Below are 20,429 nucleotides of genomic sequence, written 5' to 3'. Positions count from 1 at the left end.
CCTTGAGCCTCTTTGCCGAAACACAACCTCATGCTTCCTATGCTGCTTTTTGTCTCTTTCCGATGGAACTATTTTTTTCGTGTTTCTTCTTGTTCTACAGACCTTTTCCTTCCTCTTGAACATTTTGTTAAATCTGTTTTCCTTCCTAGTCTATTGGGTCGAACTGTCCCTGGTGATGTTGAGAGAAAGCTATTTGCCTTGCCTTGCCTGTGCGGCTAGGAGGCCTTGGTGTATTTAATCCTTTGATTGTTGTGTCACAGCAGCGTTCCAGCTCTGTAGAAGTAAATGCTGGTCTCGTTGGCTTGATTATCTCTCAGGTACATCAACTAGGTGACTGTCTTGATGCACAGGTTCACTTGCGATCCAAGTATCACTCTAGGAGCCATCAAGAGCAACTTCAATCTGCCAATCACTTGTTCCATGAACTTCCTCCTAGCATGCGTTCCTCAGTCATGTTGGCTCAGGAGAAAAGCTGTGAACTCTCTCCTCTTGCTGTTTTAAGTGGCTATCAGTGCTTCTTGTTGTGTTTCATGGCTGAAAATGGTAAGCTGGCTGTTCTGGTGTACCTAGCTATAAATCTATTGTTGTAATACAACTGTGTCACGTGAGATCACGTGATCACACTAATATTACAAAGCTGTGAACTCTCTCCTCTTGCTGTGATAGTAAAAATCTATCAAACTTTGTTTATAGTGGTGTAATGTAATTTTAACAAATGAAACAATATATACAATACAGTTACAGTATGTCATTGAATGGGATTTTACATACAATACCCACATGCTGTACACCCAGTTGGAGTGCATACACTTGCACACGTATAGACACAATTAGCAAACATCAATGCACTTGTAAAAATGAACAAAAGTAGTGAAAAGTTAACATACATTTAAAATGGTCTACAACTATATACAATACATGTATGACAAAAAATGTTATGTCTAAGTGTGCTGTCCTAACACATCTACATGAAAAGTAAACTTTTAACCAAGTGAAGGTATGATTCTGTTCAACTCTATGCATAAAACTGTCTAAGTATTCTAATATACACACAGCATGGGAGGATAAATCATCAGTCTATGCCAACTTCCAGCAGAGATTCTCGTAATTTAACTGGACGTGGCTTATCATCGTGAACAGTTCTATAAACGAATAGAATAGTATTACAATTAAGTACTTAAGTATGACATGATAGTATGGATCACATAATAACATCACAGGATTTACTAATAGAAATATTAAGTGATACTTCATACAAAACACTTGCAGAAAATTTATTATTACCTCTTCCTTATCTACTACTTGCTAGTTGCTATGGTACTGTAAGAATTATCTTTACAACATAGGACACTGAGATAATTAATACTCTACATTATCTCCTTGAATGAAAGCTTTCGGTCCTTGAGATTTTTACTATTTGCATTGAATTGAAATATACAGTAGGTGGGGTGATGAGTTGCCCATCTGTGTATTCTATAGGTGTACTTATGTAACAGCTTTTACTTTGTCAAAGAGGTTGTTTGAACTACCATAACTATGAAAGCAGAAATTTTGATGAGAAAATATTTGGTGAATTGAAAAATATCGGTAGCTATGTCAATTAATTTTGATGAATTTAAATTTGATGGTTCCTGTTGTTACACATTGTAGTACATTCAAGGCATAGGCACTGAACAAGAATTCATTGATAAAATCACATGTAAGCTTAAAATTCATGGCTGCTCAAGCAAATATTATAGCCACATTCAAAAAAGTCAACTGCAAACAGGCCTTTCAGCATGATCTGTCTTCTTCAAGTAGTTCAAGAGAGTCATGCATTCATCCGTTGATAGACATGCATGCTACAGATACTTGGTGGGTTTAAAGTTGATGAGATTTGCCAACTGCCAAGTTTAATGCCCTGGTATGTTGTGTTGTACACTGTATTAGTTATACTACATGTATAATATGTTTCTACTGAATATATGTGAGTATAATTATTTGTAAAAGTTTTATATCACACATCAGGGGATCTCATAAACAAAGCTATGGGGTTTATTGAATCTTGTCCAAAAGTTGAAGATACATAGAACAAAGTTTTAAAAAGATTGATTAGATTTTAAAATTAGTTAGTTTATAAATATGTTGTATAAGGAATCAATTATCAAACTTGTTGTATGCCAACCTATGGGATTCTTGTTTAGAGCAAAACAGACACAATCCTTTTATACCCAGTGACAGACTAATTATTAATATTCAAGGTGTCCACAATGTATCACCTTCCAAGACAGTTCTTCAGTAGCATCCAGCCAAGGACAGTCGTATGAAGCATAAAATTATTGCTGATCAACATTGTTTATTGTCCACTCAATAGTTTGCGTACATGAAATATTGTCTGGTTAGATGTATTTCACTTGTTATTCCCACACAATTCAAAACTAAATCTTCCCCGTAATAAACAAGTTGATGTTGTGCTACTTCTAAAAACCAGACGCCATGCAGCTAGCTAACTCATCTGAAATTAACCAACTATTTTATTATGTTGTGCAATAATGCATAATTAACTTATTGTAATTCTCAGATTTCATAATTCATGAATTTTTTTGTAATTCTTCAATTACGTTGCTAATCACTGTTAAGGAAGCTCTTGTTAAACAAACTGCTTTAAATATTAAGCACAGAAGTATCTTCTAAACTGTTTTATAGTTTGAATTTTCCCACAAATTCTCTCAACAAAGCTTCAAAGCTGCTCTTCATTTTCATTCATGTACGTCGGGGATACGCCCCTTTCCAACTCGAAGGGATAGGCTATTCCTGGTAGTCTATGAGGCCTGCACTGTTGTTTCTCAATTGTTAAACATATGTAAAACCCGAAGGAAGGTAATTCACAAAGTCCTGAGGAGAGTCGCCACATCCGTATTTCAGACTGCCAAAAAGAAACCACCACAAAGCAAAGTTTACAAGTGCGTAAGTTAATACATACTTCATTTCGCTTTTAATTCTTATGTAAAAACTGCATTTACCATTAATGATTTTGCTCATGTGGGTGTGTACAGACAAACATAGATAGGCAGATAGATAGATAGGTAAACACACACACATTTTTACAAAAACAATTTCAGTAAACCAGGTGCATGCCCACAGCCTGGTTTAAAAATACTCTGCTAGTACTAACTGTAATTCCACCAAAATTTGAAGAAAATCCTATGTTATTTTTGAATACACTCAGATTAATTTCTAATAAAACAAGTATAATGAGAAAAAATTAGGAATTTTACAGATAATGTAGTACCGCTACAATAAAATGTACTGGATTGGAGTAGTACATAATGTCCAGATACTGTAAAGCAATAAGAAGTGAATATCCCTACTGTGTTACAGAGATTCTACAATGAAAACGCACAGTAGGGATATTCACTTATTATTTTATGGTATCTGGATATTACATACTACTCCAATCCAGTACTTTTTATTGCAGTGGTACTACATTCTAGTTTAAAATCTCTAATTTTTCTTATACTTGTTTGTGAAGCATTTGTCATTTCATGACCTAATAAACAAGGGCTGTCCTGACTTATATTCCAGCTACATTGGCCTACAACATTTCTTCCTCTTCTTCTTGTGCTGGGTTAGCTGCTGCACTGGGAAGTTTCCCAAGGGTCAAGATGCTGTAGGACGTGATTGTAGTATAAACTTTTGGAGTTTGGTCACCCTATTCTCTTCTAACTCTTCAAACTATATGTGACTGGATTTCATATAACAAGGCTTCCACACACACAAAATCAAACTTACGATTTTACCAGAAATGGATTGCTGGTCTAATACACTATCATATTTCACACTGTACTTTTTTCAGCACTGGCAAGTCTGGTTTCTATAGCAGCTTTCTTCCGACCCTGTCAAAGCCACGAGTGGGAGATTGGCGTCATTAAATGGCCATGGCTTTGTGATAATGGTGTGTAGTGAGCTGGGACTTCACAGAGAGCTCGCCAATAGTGTTCCCAGTCAATTTGGAGTAATTTGAGGGCCATGGAGGGCCATGGAGAGCCCAAACTTGGCCTCTGGATTTCAATCGTCTTCTTACTTCATTTTATACCCCTATATTAAGACCACCGTCCACTCCCACCCTATTACTACCACCTGTGATATTACCCGCTCGAAAAAAGCTGCTCAAAACAGGGCAAATTTTGGGTATCAGAAATGTATACACCCACTCAGTGATAGCTAGTGAACAGATGAACAATTGGTGCAAATTTTGTTTGCACAGCTGTAGGCACTGGGAAGTTATTACACAATGATTCCTTAAAATCGCCATATCTCCTAACAAAGCTTTGTGCATCGAAGCCTTGTTTTGTCAAATTCAGTCACATATTGCTGACTGCACCACAGCCACATCTAGCAAACTAGCTCAAATAAAGTATTTGCAACCGCTTTTGGTTTCATTATACAGAAAAACAATTTTACGTGCAGTATTGTGCATAGACTTTTCAGCGTGTAGACACTGATTTCCCTTTTACCAAACTCTAGTTGTTGCTTGTAATTTTGCTTGTTTAGTATTGGTGGTTTTATGGCAATTAGCTAGTTTTTTTTTCTTTCTTTGTGTTTCTTTCTGCTGTATACTATTAGTTTTATTGTCATGATCATTTTAATCATAAGAATCATGCATAATTGTTGTAGTGATTGTAGAGGTATTTGACATACTGTTCTTCATGTGTACGAAGTGGAATTTGGTTTAAAACGAAGTGGAATGGTTGCTTTTAATGTGCATACCAGAGATCAAAGCTGTACTGTGCTATGGCCACTATAGTACATGGAAATATAAAGTAAAACAATAGCACACGTATTGTATGGTTAGATGGTTCATAATTGAATGATATATAATGTGTTCCATAACCTTTGCACAATGGAGGTCAAAGATATGGGATGATAATAGCTAACACTACTGCGGCTACCTTTCTTAAATACTGGACATACATCAGCTTTTAACCAATTATACGGTAATGAGTTAGTTGACAATGAATGATTGAAAATTACATGCAATATTGGTGTTAACGTTTCATGAAAAAGCAAGCCAAGAAGTCATAAACTTAGCAACAACTGCACTGACATTTAATTACAAAAAATTTACATGTTCTAATATATTAGAATACACACGGAACAATTGTAGCAATACTTGGAAAAGAGTAACAAAGGCTTTTTTTCACTACTTTGCTAGCCCAACTAAGTTATTTGCTACTGGAAACTTAGCTAGAGATGGTTTAATAAAAGTGGTGAGTGTCTACTGGTGGTAGCTGCACCTCGTATTACTGATACTGATCTGACCCGATACTACAGGTATCGACATCAATACTGATACTGTTATTGGTATCGCTCCACCTTTAAAGCTCCACCTTTAAAATCTACCATCACAGCCATTTCTTGGCCACCACCTTGGATTGCTTTTTTTTACCATGGTCTTTTTCAGGGCCACACCCTTTTTCTCCAGCTTGGCTGATTAGATTGTGCTTATATCCTATATTAAATTTGTACTGATGGAGAGTTTGTGGTGATCAAAATCCTGTTCTCTGTTAAATCAGTTTGTCGGGGACATCAGCATGAAAAGAGTAGTGGTTCCCGAAGGTGTGGTTTGTATATCCTCCTGTAATACCAGCATGCTCGCACATTTTCAATCATAATACCTAATGCATTTTTTCCTATTGGAGTATTGTTGTACCATGGCACAGATGATCCACTGCCAAATTCGCTATTTGGAACCTCATCATTTTACAGTACTACATCACAAGGTAACACTTCTAAATACTTGTCCAATATCTTTACATGGCATTGCTCTGAATCAGTTTCGTATTGTTTAACAGGTTTGTTTTTATTGTTTAAGGGATGCAAGCCCTCCTTGGTTATTCTTTGACCTGTGCTTGATCAGTGTACATATAACGTGAAGCCTGTTTCCCATTTATACTAGTAGCTTCTCTAGCAAACTTAGGCATGCACCTTTAGATTTCTATGCTCTGCTCCATCTCTTAGACAAAATTTTTTGCTGTTATAGAAAAACATGGTGTTCAACAGTTCACTAATAATTCCCTTCTCCCACAGAATGTCTTCCTCATCTCTTGATAGTGGTGGGGTAGCTTTTGTGTTCACTCCAATACCTTTGAATACTTGTACACTGCATCACTCATAATATGTGTGATGCAGTGCACAAGTGTTCATTTATTTTGACCTCTAAGAAATATTATTTCTTAGAGGTCAAAATAATGGATGTTTTGAAAAAAATTATCTCCATCTTTCTCATGTGTTGCTGCACTCCTGACAGCATCAAATACAAGCTATGTGGTGTATATTGGCTCTCATTAGTTTGTGCACTTCGGCTATAAACTTACACAACCTAATTCATCCCTATCCCTTCTTCTTTAAAAGTTTTTAAACAGTCTCTTACCCTCCTCTGGCCCCCTGCTTCCCACCTCTTTTGGGGCTTGCCTGACACAGTCAAACTCGGTTTAAAAATGGTAGGAAACTTAGTTGTTGGCTAGTTGTAGAGTGGATGCTCTGGAAGGTAAGGAATTAGGAGCTACAACACACTGAATACTTAAAATTGGGATTTCTCAATACTTTTAACTAGCCAAAAAGACCAGTTTTCTCAGACTGAGCTACATACATGTGTCTGGCTACTTTAAGATTATTGTTGCAAGTTTATGCACACTCCAATTGTCCTCTACAGGGTGTTGAATGTCATGGTGTAGGAAAAACCTGAACTAGATTTCTTTGGAAACCACAGAACAAACTGTTCAAGTGATAGAGTGCCTGACTAGCATGCAGGAGATTGTGGGTTTGAATCAAGCTGGTGGCACATTTTTTCCTTCTAATCAAACGTTTTTGGGCACACATTCTACAGCTCAACTTTTTCTAATAGAACAGTCATAGGTGTATATATCCTATCACAAAAAAACAAAAAAAAAAACAAAAAAAAAATACTGATCCAAGAGCATCAGAGTAGGTATGACCAGTGAGGTCAGAGCCTCACCACTTTTTGCTGAAACAAAAAAAACAAAAACTAAAAATAGTTAACATGCAATATTCATTTAATGGCAACAATTGACAAAAACAATACTTATCTAATCAGTCTTTCACTCAAAAGGACTTTATGTTGGCTTTGTCTGCATTAAACACCTTTAACATGATTACTGTTATGTTTAGCTTTGGCTTTGTATCTGCTTTGTAAATATTCCTTATAGTAAACTCAAATGACAAAATTTAGAAGTTAAACAGTATTATGGGGATGCAGTGTCCAGTTTTATCATTAAACACCTGTCAGCTAACTATACTGCCTTGCACACAGTACTACAGCCCCAAAGAGTGCCTCCAAATAGCATATCAATATGCACAATTTCAAAATTTCCTGAGGGCATGCTTCCAGACTAAGTTTCACCACTTCTACTTTTACTCTGACACCCCTGTGATCAAAGTAGTATATGTACTGTACATAGGGTTTGTTTTCCGAGGAGAATTTTTGTGATTTTTGTGGATTGTTTTCTAGCTTTCTGTAAAAAATATACCTCAAAATTTGCTGTACTATCAAAATGGCAATCTTAAAGTGCTGTATAGTGGGTTTTCCTCGCAGACAAATTTACTTGCAAAAATAAAATCATGTGACACTTAATCTCGTGAGGTGACAAATTTGCAACATTAAATTCCTTGTGTGAACTTATTACTTGTTGTAATAAGTATTAGCATATGAGATGGAAAGCAATGAAATTTTGTCATATTAGCCGTGTTTCTTTGTATCCAGACCACGATGAATTATGCAGGTGGCTGAAATTTGCCAGGAGACAGGTAGGGTAGCCGTGTTCAGCGATGTTAGGTGAAGAAACACGTGTTGTGTAGGGGAATGAGCAACTGATTGAGCTGTAATAAACAATCAGCAAGCTGTTACGTACATAAACGAGCACCTGTTGAACATTCCAAAACAACAATTTTACAGGCACTAAAAACCTCTTGATAAACAAAATTCCATGTGATAAAATTGTTGCAAATTTTAATATTGCAAAGTGCCCAAAACGCAAGATTAAAGTCCTCACAATAAAAACCTGCTATACGGTATTATAAATGCATCCTGAAGAAGCAAAAAGTTTCTCTCCAAAAATTTTGGATGGTGGTGACCTGCTAAATATTTTCCCCTAGAAAAATTCAGCTTTACAGTATTAATAAACAAGTTATTTTAAAAATGAAGTGGGGATCCAGCCTAGCAAAAAAAGTAGTGAAACAAGAGATATGAATGATGATTACAACATTGCTCTGTGGGAAAATCTCCACTGTGGTACTGGACAAAATCATTGTGACAGCATGTCATTGTAGGGATTTTCCCACAGAGTTATGTTGCATTGCCATCATTATCATCTTGTTTCACTATTATTATCACTATAGGCTTGATGCCTACTTTATTTCTTTAATTAATATTTTTAGTACTATAATTCATTTTAGCAGCAACTTACACAACTGTTGTAGCTGTGGAACTCCTCAACTCCTCATCAACAGTAACTTGGTACACATCCCGAGAAGTAGACTGTAGTTCAAAACCTCTATTTCTTGCTTCAATTCTCTTGGGTGACTTTACAGAAAATAGACTTATTACAATTTTTTCAATATACTGCTTGTTCATGAATGGTATAATCAGGACCATATAAACGAACAGTGGCAACAGCACTAAAAAGTAGGATAATCCAATTACAGTGTTGGTAGTAAATCCATTAGAAGCTTCAAATGGCTGTAGCATAACAACCATTATAGTAGTAAGCAGCAAAAAGCCATCAACACAATTCAGAAGATTATTAGTATATGGTCTCACAATAAAGTGAATTAATGTCATTACCACAAGTGCACCAAGCTGCAAATATGCTACAGTGAAAACATTATTGATGTTTGCATTCACTATAATGAGTAACACAAGTCGACAAATCATGTAATAAGAAGCAAAACAGCGATATTTGTCTTTGTAATGTCCTTGAAACTGGTCAAGCAGAGGTTTGATTCTTGTGAAGCTTATTTTACTGTTGAGAAATGGTTCCAGCAAAAGCAAAAGGGGTAGGCCAATTACAATTATCATACCACATGCTAAAGCCACTAAGCCATATACTAAGTGACGTCCATGAAAGTACTGGATGTCTGGAGATAGGTAAGTGTAAATTTTATTTATCCCTGTAAATGTCAGTGGCCTCATCAGCAGTAATGATGTTGATGCTATTGACGTGTATGACAGCAGCAGCAGAAAGCAAATTACATGAATTACTCCTCTACTGACAAATAGTGAAAGCCTAGGAGAAAATCGTGCAGATGCACTAATAAGCACCAAGATGAACAAAATAGCTAATGGGTGTATATAATGAATATACTGCTGATCAATTCCACTTAGTCCTCTTACAAAGCATAGTTGTCCCAAAAACTGTGGAGTCAATCTAGCAAGGCTAGACACAATAGTCACCATCTTATATAGAGAATCTGAAGTATGCAAAGCTTGTCCTAGTAAAATATCTATTACACTGTAATAGAATGTTATGCTATAAAAGTATCCAATTCCAACTTTAAAGTACATCACTGCAAACACCATCACAATGGTAAATATCCAGTACACACATGTCATTGTGACTACTAAGATTGAGTGCCCTGTGGTGCATTCATTAATGTTGACACAATCAACAGAATCAAATGATAAAGTATAGCCATCTTCACACTTTCCACAACCTATACCTAACCGGTGTTCACTACATTGATCATCTGGTGATGCTGATAGGCGACACATAGCATTTGCACCTTCACATCTATCAAAGTTACAATAGTTTACTGGACAGACTGCTACAGTAGCTTGATTATTAACTGTACCAAACCAGTAGCCTCTTCTGATGTCAGCATCACTGCCAGTACATGAAATGATGTTATTTGTAGAGTAACAAATGCACTTATTATCCTTCTGAGTGTAATGGAAACCAGCATGACAATAAGCAGATATTTCTATTATTAAATATACTTCAGTTGGTTTTAAAGCATAAATAGAATCATAAGATGAGCGCACATGAATCATGGTATAATCATTATCAGACCAATAGTTCCTTAGCACATCATTGTCAATAACTCTAAAATAAGAACTGCTTAAACTACTATTAGACAGCAGATTACCAATAATTTGAAGGTTGCTAATTCCTTGAAAAGAGTGACAACCAATTGATAAACCTCTGCTAGCATTAATGGAATACCGTTCATCAGTACCTTTAATATGAGAAATCAGGAATGAGGCTACTCCTGCTGGTTTGTTATTGTAATCCAATAAACAACTTGGAATGGTAATGTTTTGTCCAAGCATAATGTTGCGGATTACATAAGTATCGTTGAACTTTGTTATATTAGTAAAGTTTACTAAACTTGCTGGAGGATCTAGCTTTAACTGTTTTGGTGAAGTCACCATTTTATCTCCAAATGGATGTAGTACTACATTTGATGCAGACGAAAAATGTTTGTCACATGTTTGCTGCACATTGAGGTACACTGAATCTCCCCCAATACTAGCTGCATTATTACTGAACTGAATTGTTTTACTGTTATTATTAATCACTCTTAAAGTATCACTGACATTTCTGTAGCAATTACTGTAGTTTGATACACTACAGAAAATAGCTCCTCCATACTTTCTTGCTTCGTTCTTACGGAAAGAGACTGCAGAGTTTACATTAAATGTTATTCTTGAGTTTAAGTCCAAATATATTGCTGCCCCATGTTCGGCAGTGTTATTTTCAAATAAAGTATATCCTTCCTCAAACATTAAGTTTCCATTCTGAAGATAAAGTGCTGTTCCGAAATTGTTTTTGAATGTACAGTTTTTAATCAGTAAATTTGTATTAAATCGTGAATAATTACAAGCACTGTAGTAAATCACACTGTTAATATCACTGATGTCATCAAATATACATTGCTTGATAGCTAGCTAGTGTAAGAGCCATTGACTAAACAAGAATCAGATGATTGGTGTGATATGTATACACCTGCTCCATGACCACTGCCATGTTGTCTAAGAACTTTTACATTTTGAATCACTAGCTTATGAGTGGGTGGAGTCTCAGTTGAGTTAACGGTAGTAATTAATGGGCTCCTGCAATAAAATGCGCTTCCTCCAGCTGACATACTATTGGATATAAACTGTATTCCAGTAAGTAGGACATCTAAATTGTAGTAATCTAAGAGTACAACTAGGCCAGAACCTGAAACCAATGTATTATTTTGTACCATAGATTCATTAAAGTTTATTGAAATACTGTAACCATTTAGTGACAGCAAATGACCTCCTGAATTGAATAAAAACTTTAATGCATTGAAATCAGAAACAAGTGACACTTGACTTGTTAAAGAAATGAGATTAGATTTAGCATTATTGAATTTAAAGCTTGAATTTGTTATCGTTAAATTTCTAGTTTTCAAGAGTGCTACTCTGGTTGCAATATTGTTGGAAAACGTGCATGAATATAGTAGAATAGAAGAATCATCTTCATTCATCAAAACTGACAAAATGTTTCCATTATCAGTAACATTGTTGGACTGAAATGTTACATTGTAAAATGTGACGCTTGATTTTTTTGTAGAAATATCAATGTAAACTATACTGTTTCCATAGATACTTGGTGTAGGTTGACCATTTATGTTGACAAATGTAGTGTTACAAATTAGCATGTTTGCTAATCCAGCCTTTACAATTAACAGTTGAATTGAGCTACTCTTTGGTTTATTAGCAAACAGGCAATTATTGATAAGAACCTCTAACACAGCTACATTATGCAGATCAATAAATAAACCATTATAATATGACTGAGCATACGTATTTGTTGTGGCATTATCTAAAAATCTTGTGTCTTTATCTAAGAAGTCAACGCATTCAATGTTAACAATTCCTGATGATTGAAACACTTCAACTAAAGATTCTACAAATGTAGAGAACTGAATTGTTATGTTAGTGCAAATGAGAAACTGTAAACCATTTGCATTATTAAACTGATGGGATTCACTAATGGAAGATTCAGCTAGAGTAGATACATTATAGAATCCACACTTCATCCATCTGATGTTATCAATGACAATGTTATTGCAATTCTCACACAACAAAGATCCAGTATGATTGCAGTCCACTGTAGGGAAGCCGTGACCAAATATTTTAATGTTGTTCAAGTTGGATGCAAAAACTGGTGATAGCAATGTTGCAAAGGAGGTGGTCAGATTAACATAAGTGTTATTATCCAAGTCTTTTAATGCTTCTTCAAAATAATAGTACTTGCATGTGCAGTCAATTAATCCACTCTTATTTCCTCCAACATTGTAGTAATTTAAGTCATTATTGTCATTGACAATTGTTAATAATTTGTAAGATTCATTAGTAGTAATGCTCTGAATACAAAAGTCAGGATAAATTCCTATAAAACAAAGAAAATAAAGACACATGATGTTGTGAAGTGTACCCATAGGTGATATCAATTGTTAGATAATGGTACCAGCGTTGAAACCTGGTAAAGTCATCTGGGTCATCCGGGTCACATTTTCTCTGGGTCATCCAGGTCCGACCTGGTTTACAAATTATCTGGGTCTGACCCAGATCGGATCATGTGAGAATTGAAATTGTTCATTTGACAACGTGGAAACTTATAAATGCTAGTCGTGTAGCTCTTTCATGAGCCACACCCACTTATTGCATTACAAACACACTCTCAGCCACGCCCATTTATTAGTAAGTGCAGTCTGTAGCATGAAACTGTGTCCACTGCTGTCTGCAAGCTTGCATGGAGCCACAGTCACTAATCAATTATTGTACGAGTTGTATATAGTCTAGTCTTGCAGCAGGATAAGTACTTTTGTGAGCCATACCCACTGTAATATATTGGGAAATTGTAATACTAGGTATACACGAAGCCACACCCAATTGTTGTCTGTTAACTTATAGTAGCTACGTGGAACCAAACCCACTGACTGATTTTAAATTATAAACATACCGGCTTAGTTATCACATAACTACTCGTTTACTCAACATGAATTGAACACACAAAATGCTCAAGACTACCTGAAACATAGTTATTATCGCACGCCTCAGTTTTATTTATTCCGGGTAAAACCGGGTCACATCCGGGTCAAATCCGGGTCTGACCCAGATTGCTATCCAGGTCAGTGGGTCATCCGGGTCAGCAGCAGTGACCCGGTTTCAATGCTGAATGGTACCCATAATATACTTTGATCTTTGGAAGATATAAGGTCTTTAAAAACCACTAAGAGACCTACGTACTAGCAGGTTCTTAAAGTGGTTAAAATCTGCTAGCAGGTTTCTAAACAACTTTTATAGAGACCTGCCAGCAGAAAGACCACAAGCACTGCAAATCTCACATTCAATCATTGATTTGCCATGCTCTTTCAAGCATATTCAGGCTAATAGCCTGTAGTGGGTGACCAGTCGCCCCAGCCAATATGAGTTTAGCCACCGGATACCTTTATAAACATGAAGATAGAGTCTAATGTTGTATATATGTTTGTTACAAGTAATGGACACATCCAGAGATATTATAGAAAATTCTATTTAGAGTGCATGCATTTTAGAAAGCGTTTTATGCCTGTTTCGTTTTCTATTAAAATACCTAGATGGGTAAGCTTCCTTGTGGAATGGTTATTTTGTGTTATCTGTAATGTGAGTGTGGTCTGTAATCAAAACTGTGCTGTGTGTTAACTGCTCACCATCCTTCCCAGCAGAGTTGAGGTAATTGCTTCAGAAAAGTAACTACTGCAGATATTAGTTACCTTTATTCCCATGTACAGTTATAGTTACTGTACTTTTTAAAATGCAACTGTTTATCTAGTTATTAGTTAATTTCATATAATAAGTTATGCTTGCTTGTCCTGAAAGTAACGATTCTGTAGCCATTTCAGCTCAGTTTCAACTGTTAAGTCTGCATACTCAAGCTGAGTCATGAAGAACAGCACACAGAAAGCATTTATTGCAGCACAAAAATTGAAGTGATCTTGCTTTTAAAGCATAATTACCTACAGTTACAATGTAACTATTGTAACTTAGTTACTTTTTCAGTCAGTTGTAACTAGTTACAAGTTACTAGTTACAGAACAAGTAACTAGTTATATTACTAGTTACCTATTAAAGTAACTAGTTATGTAACTTTGTTACAAAGTAACTTGTTACCCTCAACTCGCACTCAAACCTCGTCTTCAAACTGTAACAGTGTCTATACACTTGTTCTTTACACTGTTGTGATGCCATGTGCACTCAACAACTTGTAACTTTTCTAGTTATTCATGTATTTCACTATAGTACTGTTATACCATTGTCATTTATTTGTTGAAAATGGCCTTCTTCCTCTTTGCGCACATGAAGAAATATAGGAAAAGCAGTACGCCATTTTTTGCTGTACAAATCTTGCTGTTCGACATGTCTAGCACTGTAATCCAAGACCATTTATCATATTAATATTGAAACTTTTCAGTCCACTCCTATGTTGCAATAGATAACACAGAAGCAATACAATGGATTTGTCAATGTACGAAAACAACAGATTTTGCTGAAGTGTACTGTATTCACAGTATAGCCAGTTGGGAAACAGTACAGATATGTGGAAGATGCAGCACAGTTATGAAAAGGGTGCTTACATACTTTGAAATCTGCAGGTTTTCCTTCTATTCCGAAATGTTTGTGATTCAGATCCAATCTCTACAGTGCAATATGCTTCATTAGATGGAACTTTCCATGTCCACTTATCAGTCACACTTGACTGATGATCATATATGGATGCTCTCTATAAAAGCATATAGTATGTAAACAAGTTGGTATGGTGATATATCCTCACCTCTACGGATCTGTTTACATATCCATTATCACAGGTAATGGTAGCATAAAAACTAATGGGCTGTCCTTGAGGTTGTGGTAGTCTCCATGTAGCATTCACAGTTTTTCTTAATGTTAAACAATTTGCGGTACAATTTAAGCTAAGCACCTCTGTGAGAGAACAGACGTTTCAGTTCAGACAAATATGCATACATATGCATACATAACAAGTCTGGGGCTTAGTAGAATGTACCTTACCTTTTCAAACCACATGGACCAAGTATATACCACACCGAGGGGCATGGAAAGGATTTATAAAAGGAGGTCTCCACTGGCCAGGGCCAGATCCTTTACAACTGCTGACTGTTTTGTTAGAGTAATCAATATATTCTGAACTACGTACCTAATGTCATAGAAAGCCACAAATTCGTGTGTAGTTACTTATTGGCTTCTTAAGATTAGCATAGCCACCAGATTATTGGCTTAATAGATTGATGATTTATGATTGACATAAATCATTGGTATGATCATTGATATATTGATATGATCTATAGATTATGATATTGAAATTTGCTCCAGGCCTCAAAAGACTCGTTGTATCCCAGACTTTTATAGACCTTAATTTCAAGGACCCAATAAACTTAGGGGGAGCAATGTGAAATAAATACTATTCTTCATGCACACACAATAGTTATATGTATGTATCTATTCAATGCCTTATGTATGTACGTACGTGCATTGAGTTATGTCACACTGTTGTACATTGTGCTGTATCAGTAATTGATAATGTTTGAACCCGTTAAAATTATTATCTATTAAATTGTAATAATTATGCTAGGACAACACTCACCAAACACATTAACAGTAGCAACATTTGACAGAGTGGTTCCAGCATCATTACTCACACTACATCTGTACATATATTCTCCAACAGTTAGTGAAGTATCAGTAGTGTGTAATGCATTGTTACCAACAGTAGTCCAGCTACTACCAGAACTTCTTCTCTCCCAGGAATATACTAATGTTCCTACACCACTAGCTGTACAGTTGAGAGTAATACTACTTCCTGATGGTACATCACCGTCAGATGGGTGATTAGTAATAACTGCACTTTCATCTGTGAAGACATACTCTGTAATAACTTGTTTGTGTTGTATGTGTGTTGTACATTGTGCTGTATCAGTAATTGATAATGTTTGAACCCGTTAAAATTATTATCTATTAAATTGTAATAATTATGCTAGGACAACACTCACCAAACACATTAACAGTAGCAACATTTGACAGAGTGGTTCCAGCATCATTACTCACACTACATCTGTACATATATTCTCCAACAGTTAGTGAAGTATCAGTAGTGTGTAATGCATTGTTACCAACAGTAGTCCAGCTACTACCAGAATTTTTTCTCTCCCAGGAATATACTAATGTTCCTACACCACTAGCTGTACAGTTGAGAGTAATACTACTTCCTGATGGTACATCACCGTCAGATGGGTGATTAGTAATAACTGCACTTTCATCTGTGAAGACATACTCTGTAATAACTTGTTTGTGTTGTATGTGTGTTACATTATGTATATTATGTGTTATTAACAGGAACCAAACTTGCACACACAAACACACACACACACATATGTGACTGAATTTTGGAAATCACCCATATGGGTGCGCGTGAAGTAATTAGAATTTTCGTGTTTAGTGGGTTGCTAATAAGAGAAGGGCACAGTTTTAAAAATATTTCAAGAATTTTATTGTAATTTAAGGTATTGAGAATGGCTTACAACCATTAACAAGTAGATTTGCACTATAAAGTTTGTGATTTGATCATTAAATATTTTAGGTGTCAAATGCACCCATATGGGTGATTTTTCAAAATTCGGTCACATATAATGTTTTTTATATATGAAATATATAGTAGTTAAGTGCACTTAATTAGTTTTGTATTTAGTATAGAGCATCACTGGTGTTTGTTGATAGACCTTCAGTGCATATAGATTCTAATTTAGTTCTTGTCTTTTATACACACAATTTTTTAGCCATGCACTGTAACGCATAATCATAATAACATAATATATATATTTTATAGTCATAACACGGTTATGGGGGATATGACAAAAATATGCACAAGTGCCCACTGGCTGCAAGTGCATATTTAATAGTTATACCATGGCCACTAGGGATTTACCTGATATATATGCCCAATCCCGAGGGCCATGGGCATATATATCAGGCAAATCCCAAATGGTCATGGTATACGTGATATATACCACTCTGGTATGCTCATCTAATAGGTAAAGGAAGACAAACCTACATCACCACATCACTTTTATACAGAGGTTTGCAAACATCTATTGTGGGTTTAAATTGTGGGCACAAAAAAGAAATGATTGTGGGTTTCACTGGTTGTAGTGATACCATTTTAAACTAAATAACCACTTTGTGGATGAATAAAGTAACCTAAGGTGCTAAAATAAATACTTTTAGTGTATAGGTTGGGAATGTTTGAGGCATCTTTTCATGCAGTTGAAATGTACTCTGTAGAAAAACAATCCCCACATTGCAAAGATAATTAGTAACTGAACTATGCAATGCTGACTCACTCAATTCTTTTTGCTTCACAACAACTCCCCTACCTAATTTAAAACCAACATGTTAATCTCAAACCCACAATGCAAAACTTAAAACAGCTCTATATAAATAATCAAAGGGAACTGATCCTTGGTAACTGCCTCAGCATCAAAAGCAGATGTGATCAGGGCTATATCATGATAATGCCCTAACAACAGGGCGATGGTCAGGGAAATATGTGAAATATAACTAGGTGGTTTCCTTTGATCTGAGGTGTCAAAGTGGTATGTATTTTTGTCATATCATGTTATTACTATTATATTCTACACCCCAGTAGATGAAACGATGCTGTTTTTAATACAGGTGAGCTGTATAATACTATTTTGGTAAGTTCAAGACACTTGCCTTGATGTTATCTACATGCGTGCTAAGTAAATTGAGCCAGAAATGGTATTTAAGTGCAACTGTAATTTTATTCATGGATATAATTTATTTGTGGTTATTAGGCCATGCAAAGTTAATTATATGTTTCTGATCCTACTAATTCTCCAAAATTGACCAGGTGATCATGTGATCATACTTGTATTCCCCTCCCCCCCCCAACTTATTGATGTGGTACACTACACTTGACATAGCATTATTGTATACGGAATTATAAAGAAAAAAACGAAGATGAAGTTAGTGTATCTATACAAGAAAAAAAATGTTTACAAGACATGAAAATCTTTCAACAGAAAAGATAATATAAATTGCTGTATGGTGATTGCATAATTCATTCAGCAAAAAATGACCAGGAAGGGAACGAGGAACATAATTAACTTTTTGTGGCCTTATAGTAAATACTTGAAAGCACTTACAACAGTGTTAAAGCATCATTCAGTGGTGTAGTTAGACTTTTTGTCATGCCAGGGCATTGGGTGGGCAAGCCATTCAACCATGCAACACACACACACACACACACATGCCCATCTTCATATTGACATCAACACAGCATTTTAAAAGCAATGTGTATGCATCACTACATGTACAGCTACTGTGACTAAACTACTGTATGCAAGATGACTAATGTACTGTGTAGCCTTACCTACATGAATGCTAGCTATAGCTATTGGCCTACTACATCTCTGTATGAGTCTTAATATCAGACTATGAAGAAACCTGAATCAAAACACGAGGCGCTTTTAGTGTTGTATCATGTGATGACTAGTGCCACTAGAGTTGTCAGCCTAGAAACAAAAAGAAAACAATTGAACAAGTACTCCATGCCGTTTATTCATTACTAATAGTGATCTACACGGCTAGTGGGTGCTAATGCCTAGGCTGCCTCGCCTCTATTGTCTGATCCATGTTTTGACCACACTGATAGTTACACAAGTTAATCCAAATGCTAACTATCCATCCCATTATAATTATTACCAATTCTTGTCTGTCACTCTTTGTCACAATGTTGCATGGTTTTTTGTAATCACATGATCTTATTGCCTCCTATTTGTTTGTACACAATCGTAGAGAAAATCCCTTGGATAACCCATTGACTAGTTGGAAAGAAAAACATTGCTGAAAATGACATGGTTAGTATTGTGTAAAATTATGTTACCTATTCTTGTAGCTACAATAGCTAACTTTAATCCAGCCCACATCTTTAACTGCTCTGAGTGGCTGATGGTGGGGCAAAGTAGTCTGATGTCAGGGCAATGCCTGAGCTTGCCTGGGTTTGGCTACGCCAGTGGCATCATTATGTTTTGATGTCTGTATCTTGATGTGATGTACCACACGCTAAACAGATTGAGCCATTGGCAGTGAATTGGCATTCATGCAAGTCTGTAACTTTATTCATGGCCGTAATTTATACTCACGATTATTATAGTGAATACCTGAGAGCACTTATAATAGCATCAAACCATAATTATCAAGTCACATTTCGATGTTCTTGCTCACTGTAGCTATAAATCCTCTATCAAACTTTTTGCATGGTCATGTCATAATGGCCTGAGTGCAAGTGTGTATATATCAGAAGTGCCCATGGTACAACTATATACTGTTGTTCTAGCATGATCTAAGTGTACTGTGGTTAGAATAATAGATGATAGGATTTCCAAAATGAACATGTAAATTATACTATAACCACAATTTAACACTTCATTTTCCCTTAATTGGATACATAATTATTAAGAAATTTTAACATACTGGCTTCCCTTGCAGTGACTAAGTCAGATTAATGGAAAAGTGAACCTAAAAGAAGCAAAACTACTTCAAGGTTGGTGTTGACATTCACAATTGCACATAAAAATAGGTCACAGATGTGGAGACCAAAATAGGAAGGAAGGCTATGTAGTTTTCGCCCTCAAAAGTAACCAGGTTTTCCTGTATATCAGTGGAAAAAATTATAATAGCGTAAGTTTCCAATTATCGGCACTTGTAAACTATAGAGGCTACAGGGTATATGGAGGCTACCGAGTTCTACAATGGGCTGTTATATCCTCTAAAATATTTCTTAGAATCGTTTTCACTCGGTGATTATTGTTGTTAAAGCGCTATACAAGCCATTCTGGTTAATGCACTTTTGTATTGGAAACCAGTACGCTCTTACGTCTAACCTGAATATCTCTCAAACAGCTGTCCTCATCATCATAAAACGTCTGCGAAATGGAGTTATCCAAGGGCGGCACCTCCCATAAAAATTTCACGAAGAACCAACGAGCCGTCATGGAGTTACACACAAAATTGCATGTTGTGCCGATAATTGGTCAATCAGGGAAGTACAGTTGCTGATAATAGGTACTCCATGCCGATAATTGGCACACGATAGGCATCGCAATTTTCCTCATAACAAGACGTTCACTAATTAAATTTGGTGTGTTGAGATACGAAGGACTGCTCTGTTAAATGGTTTAAACCGGAAGTTCATATGCTATTGAATTAAGGAATTACAGTTGCGTGATGAAATGGTGCCGATAATTGGCGACTTACGCTAAGGCAGTGTAAAAAAAATAATTAAATAGAGATTGCTGAAAAGAGTAAAGAAGCAAAAGTCATC

General features: G+C 35.9%; 2 protein-coding genes across 2 annotated transcripts in view; both read right to left on the bottom strand.

Annotated features, from left to right (window-relative positions):
* Positions 1-704: 704 nt before the first annotated feature.
* Positions 705-10,935, bottom strand: LOC136257355 (uncharacterized). The gene is made up of 2 exons (XM_066050521.1): positions 8,466-10,935; positions 705-1,142 (listed from the first exon to the last, which is right to left on the bottom strand). The coding sequence occupies exons 1-2, from the start codon at positions 10,781-10,783 to the stop codon at positions 1,073-1,075; spliced, it is 2,388 nt and encodes a 795-aa protein (XP_065906593.1). The 5' UTR covers positions 10,784-10,935; the 3' UTR covers positions 705-1,072.
* A 6-nt stretch (positions 10,936-10,941) lies between these two features.
* Positions 10,942-20,429, bottom strand: part of LOC136257354 (uncharacterized) — a 98,061-nt gene continuing 88,573 nt past the window's right edge. The window contains exons 5-9 of the mRNA XM_066050520.1: positions 16,078-16,344; positions 15,672-15,938; positions 14,844-14,992; positions 14,651-14,792; positions 10,942-12,419 (exon numbers count right to left, since the gene is read on the bottom strand). Of these exons, the coding sequence (XP_065906592.1) occupies positions 10,942-12,419; positions 14,651-14,792; positions 14,844-14,992; positions 15,672-15,938; positions 16,078-16,344 (2,303 nt within the window). The remainder of the gene's footprint in view (positions 12,420-14,650; positions 14,793-14,843; positions 14,993-15,671; positions 15,939-16,077; positions 16,345-20,429) is intronic.

Source organism: Dysidea avara, chromosome 6, assembly GCF_963678975.1.
Source record: "Dysidea avara chromosome 6, odDysAvar1.4, whole genome shotgun sequence".
Lineage (NCBI taxonomy): Eukaryota > Metazoa > Porifera > Demospongiae > Dictyoceratida > Dysideidae > Dysidea > Dysidea avara.
This window is presented reverse-complemented; position numbering and strand designations above follow the sequence as displayed.

Bases quoted from the DNA above. Each gene is read 5' to 3' on its own strand.
- LOC136257355 (XM_066050521.1), bottom strand. From the start codon at position 10,783: ATGTTTGAGGAAGGATATACTTTATTTGAAAATAACACTGCCGAACAT. The intron at 1,143-8,465 runs GTAAGTTGCTGC...ATTCGTTTATAG, and splicing joins TCCACAGCTACAACAGTTGT to AACTGTTCACGATGATAAGC.